This window comes from Puntigrus tetrazona, unplaced genomic scaffold (assembly GCF_018831695.1).
Source record: "Puntigrus tetrazona isolate hp1 unplaced genomic scaffold, ASM1883169v1 S000000283, whole genome shotgun sequence".
Taxonomy (NCBI): Eukaryota; Metazoa; Chordata; class Actinopteri; order Cypriniformes; family Cyprinidae; genus Puntigrus; species Puntigrus tetrazona.
The window spans coordinates 545,001-550,000 of NW_025047944.1; the positions used below are offsets into that span (position 1 = coordinate 545,001).

At 41.1% G+C, this 5,000-nt stretch overlaps 1 protein-coding gene across 1 annotated transcript in view; it reads left to right on the top strand.

The window, feature by feature from the left end:
* Nucleotides 1-5,000, top strand: part of vclb (vinculin b) — a 33,950-nt gene that overhangs the window by 10,708 nt on the left and 18,242 nt on the right. Inside the window, 4 exon segments of the mRNA XM_043231204.1 lie at nucleotides 1,137-1,287; nucleotides 1,371-1,479; nucleotides 2,343-2,465; nucleotides 3,927-4,087. Coding sequence (XP_043087139.1) covers nucleotides 1,137-1,287; nucleotides 1,371-1,479; nucleotides 2,343-2,465; nucleotides 3,927-4,087 — 544 coding nt within the window.

The following is a 5,000-nucleotide window of genomic DNA, read 5'->3' on the forward strand; positions in this document are numbered from 1 at the left end:
AACACTGACACACATAAAGGACGACCTGTGCTCCTCTAAATATAGCGTGTGTTCGTGTGTGGCCTGGTGCGGTAATGCTGAGTACAATTCATATGCCTTTGCTGCAGCCTACACACACACTGTTGTGACCTTGCTCTCCTCTCTCTCACACACACACACACACACACACACACACACACACACACAGCTGTGGTCTGTCCTGTCACAGAGAAATATGACACCAGTCTCCATTCTGCAACTACAACAAAACCCTCCTGATGACAGTCGGACACAGATGAATAGGATGTGTGTGTGTCTGTGTGTGTCTGTGTGTGTGTGTGTGTGTGTGTGTTGTGGGAATTGGGACCTAATACGTCACTCCTTGGTGATTTAGAGCTGCTGACAGTGAAAAAGCAAGCATGCAGGGGAGTGAATGACTAAACCCAGAAATGCGCTCCATAGAGAGAGTCAGAACATGCAATGCATGCTGAAACTTCAACATTGGTCCGTTTTTAGGCTCGCAAACGCAGACTTTAGGTTTCGTGTGATATTCTAGACGGTGACGTTGCGCGCAGATGCTGGACGCAGACGAGGATTTGTGAGATTTGCAAAGAGTGACTGTGACGTTGATTGTATTCGTGATCCGAAAGCAAACGATCTGCGTTGTTTCCCTGCGGATATGTTTCTGAATTCATGCGTTGCAGGTGTATGCTTTTCAGGTGGCTCCATTCATTATTTAGGTGATTCTTAATCGAAAAATTAAAATAAATTCGTTAAACATTCACAGTAAGATTACTTCTAAGAAATATACACAATAACTGCTCTACTGTAGACAGGTTAAGTGGGGGTTTTTTTTAAGAGACTTTGTTTATCAAGGATGCAATAAATCGATAAAAAAACGACACTTTTTAATGTTGCAAAAGATTTCTATTTCAAATAAATGCTGTTCTTCTAAACTCTCTCCTCTTGGAGAAATCCTGAAAAAATCAAACGTATCCGTTTCCACCAAAAATGTTGGCCGGCGCTATCATTTCGACATTTTATATACGCAAAAAGCAGCTATTTTAAACTGCAATGACGCGCAAATGAATGCATCTTCTTCATAAACGTGACGTTTCTAGCTTCATGATACGGTCAACTAACCCTCTTCTGTGCAGGGTTGAGAACGCCTGCACTAAACTGGTCCAGGCGGCTCAGATGCTGAAGGCCGACCCGTATTCTGTCCAAGCCAGAGACTATCTGATCGACGGCTCCCGCGGGATCCTGTCCGGAACCTCCGACCTGCTCCTGACGTTCGATGAGGCCGAGGTCTGATGCCTTTTAAAAGCCTTTAATGGCTTCGCTCCTGCCGCTCTCGCGCTGTTGATGTCTGACCGAGTGTTTGCTCTCAGGTCCGTAAGATCATCCGTGTGTGTAAAGGGATTCTGGAGTACCTGACCGTGGCCGAGGTGGTGGAGTCCATGGAGGACCTGATCACATACACCAAGAACCTGGGACCAGGTAAAGTACATTTAAAACCATTATTATATCTAGTTATGTGGAACGAGATTTGGACCAATAGGATTTGGTTGTGGGCGGGGCTTCACACGCCTAATGCATGTTATGTTGTTGCTGTTTTGCGTGTTATATTTGTTTTTTACTTCTATAATTGTTACTTCCTGTGTTATTTCCTGTTTGTTTGTAATCTGTTTTTTTTTTTTTTTTTTTGCCTCTGTGAAGTGCATTATAGCTGTATACTTCCCAGACATCTTTTATTATAGTTTATTATTTTATGCTTTACTTATTATTGTTATTAAAATAATTACAATACGATAGTAACAATATTCACAATAAACTATTGAAATATTTCTGGGACATATAAATATGCTGCTGCTAAAAGGTATAGTACTGTTAGTGTTTTAAATTACGATTTGTGAGTTGTTGTTTTGTTTTTTTATTAAAAAAATATATATTTTTGGCTTTGTGAAGTGCATTATAGATGTACTTTCTCGATAGTTGTATTTTTCCTTTTCAGCAAAGAAAAAAAGTTAAAATAACAAATAATATTTTCAATAAAATATTAAAATATTTCAAGGACCTCTAAATATAAATACACTACCATTTTAAAGTGTTCAGTTGCATAAAAAATATATTTGTATTAAGGATGTATTAAATAGTATTTACTGTAACTTTTCCCATCAATCATAATGATACAAAATATTTATATTTCTAATAACTGCTGTTCTGTTGAGTTACCGCTTAATGCATCTGTTTTTGTTTGCAGTTATTCTTTCTTGTTCTGCTGCTGATTTGTTCTGTGTTCACGTGTCTTTGTGAAGTGCTGTTTTTAGTTAGTGGTCAGTCGGATGTTTTTGCGTTCACAGGCATGACGAAGATGGCCAAGATGATAGACGAGCGGCAGCAGGAGCTAACTCACCAGGAGCACAGAGTCATGCTGGTCAACTCCATGAACACCGTCAAAGAGCTGCTGCCCGTTCTCATCTCAGGTGTGACACATTGTATTCATTTTAGACACTTTTATTCAACAAGGATGCATTGAATTATAAATGCTCTATTCTCTCTCTTTCTCTCTCTCAAAATACATCTCAGTCTCATTCTCTATTGTCTCACTGATCTCTCTCTGAAATCTCTCTCTCTCTCTCTCTCTCTCTCTCTCTCTCTCTCTCTCTCTCTCTCTCTCTCTCTCTGTCTCTCTCTCTCTCTCTGTCTCTCTCTCTCTCTCTCTCTCTCTCTCTCTCTCTCTCTCTCTCTCTCTCTCTGTCTCTCTCTCTCTCTCTCTCTCTCTCTGTCTCTCTCTCTGTCTCTCTCTCTCTCTCTCTCTCTCTCTCTCTCTCTCTCTCTCTCTCTCTCTCTCTCTCTCTCTCTCTCTCTCTCTCTCTCTCTCTCTCTCTCTCTCTCTCTCTCTCTCTCTCTCTCTCTCTCTCTCTCTCTCTCTCTCTCTCTCTCTCTCTCTCTCTCTCTCTCTCTCTCTCTCTCTCTCTCTCTCTCTCTCTCTCTCTCTCTCTCTCTCTCTCTCTCTCTCTCTCTCTCTCTCTCTCTCTCTCTCTCTCTCTCTCTCTCTCTCTCTCTCTCTCTCTCTCTCTCTCTCTCTCTCTCTCTCTCTCTCTCTCTCTCTCTCTCTCTCTCTCTCTCTCTCTCTCTCTCTCTCTCTCTCTCTCTCTCTCTCTCTCTCTCTCTCTCTCTCTCTCTCTCTCTCTCTCTCTCTCTCTCTCTCTCTCTCTCTCTCTCTCTCTCTCTCTCTCTCTCTCTCTCTCTCTCTCTCTCTCTCTCTCTCTCTCTCTCTCTCTCTCTCTCTCTCTCTCTCTCTCTCTCTCTCTCTCTCTCTCTCTCTCTCTCTCTCTCTCTCTCTCTCTCTCTCTCTCTCTCTCTCTCTCTCTCTCTCTCTCTCTCTCTCTCTCTCTCTCTCTCTCTCTCTCTCTCTCTCTCTCTCTCTCTCTCTCTCTCTCTCTCTCTCTCTCTCTCTCTCTCTCTCTCTCTCTCTCTCTCTCTCTCTCTCTCTCTCTCTCTCTCTCTCTCTCTCTCTCTCTCTCTCTCTCTCTCTCTCTCTCTCTCTCTCTCTCTCTCTCTCTCTCTGTCTCTCTCTCTCTCTCTCTCTCTCTCTCTCTCTCTCTCTCTCTCTCTCTCTCTCTCTCTCTCTCTCTCTCTCTCTCTCTCTTGTCTCTCTCTCTCTCTCTCTCTCTCTCTCTCTCTCTCTCTCTCTCTCTCTCTCTCTCTCTCTCTCTGTCTCTGTCTCTGTCTCTATCTCTCTCTCTCTCTCTCTGTCTCTCTCTCTCTCTCTCTCTCTCTCTGTCTCTCTCTCTCTGTCTCTCTCTCTCTCTGTCTCTCTCTCTCTCTCTCAAATCAGCACTTTTGAATGATTTCATTTCAATAGCTATTTGAAACGGTAATAATATATCAGCCTTTCACTGTATTCTTGATCAAATCAATGCTGTTGGTGTCTCACGCAGGCATCAAGATCTTCGTAACAACCAAGACGTCTCAGGGTAAAGGAGTGGAGGAGGCCCTGAAGAACAGGAACTTCACGGTGGAGAAGATGAGCGCAGAAATCAACGAAATCATCCGCGTTCTGCAGCTCACGTCCTGGGACGAGGACGCCTGGGCCAATAAGGTGTGTGAGAGGGCAAAGGTCACGGTGTCTTCATGTGCATGCAGGAAAAAACCCGGGTCACAAACACACAAGACGCTCACACGCATGCACGGATAATATTTAGTACATGCATCATGCATGCATACGCATTCTAGTGTTGAAAAATGGATTGCAGAAGTATTTCTAAAAGGGTGAAGGGTGTGATATGAACTGTGCATTTGATTGTGTTTGAGCTGGTTTCAGGTTTTCTGGCTGGATTTTGATTTCTGAGATTTCGGCTGGAATAGGCATGTGCAAACTGTAACAGGTTCTTCCAGATCACTTTTGGACTAAAGATGCATTGGAAGTTTGTTTGTTTGTTGCTTTTTGCTCACTTGTAAGACTGGAAATGACGTGGTTTAACGGTTTCAGGAATGAATGTGTCGCAGGAGCTGGCCGATGCGTTATTACATGCATGGAAATATCAACATAGCACAGTTTTCAAAGCTTCTGGAATCAGTCTCACAAAAACTTTCCACCCCCAAAAATCCAAAGAAAGAATACAGGTCTCTATGAAGATTTTATGCATTGTGACAATTATCACCATGACAGTTATTCAGATTATTTTTTGATTACTTAATTCAATTTATTACCATAATTAATGTGGACAATGTAGTATTTTTTTAAGTTTTTTTTTTATTTTTATTCTATTATATAGATTTGTTTTTACATAGTTTTACGGGAGAGTGATTTTTTTTTTTTTATTGAAATAATGTGATTTATTTGCACAAAATGGAATGGAAAAATAATGCAAACGTGAGCATCGTAAATATAAAATTATAATGCAATTTTTGCATTAAACAGAAAAAAGAAAATAATTTTTGTTTGTTTTCTTTGAATCATTTACAGTAAAATTAATACATTTAAATTCAAATAAAGCTAGATTAATTTGCTT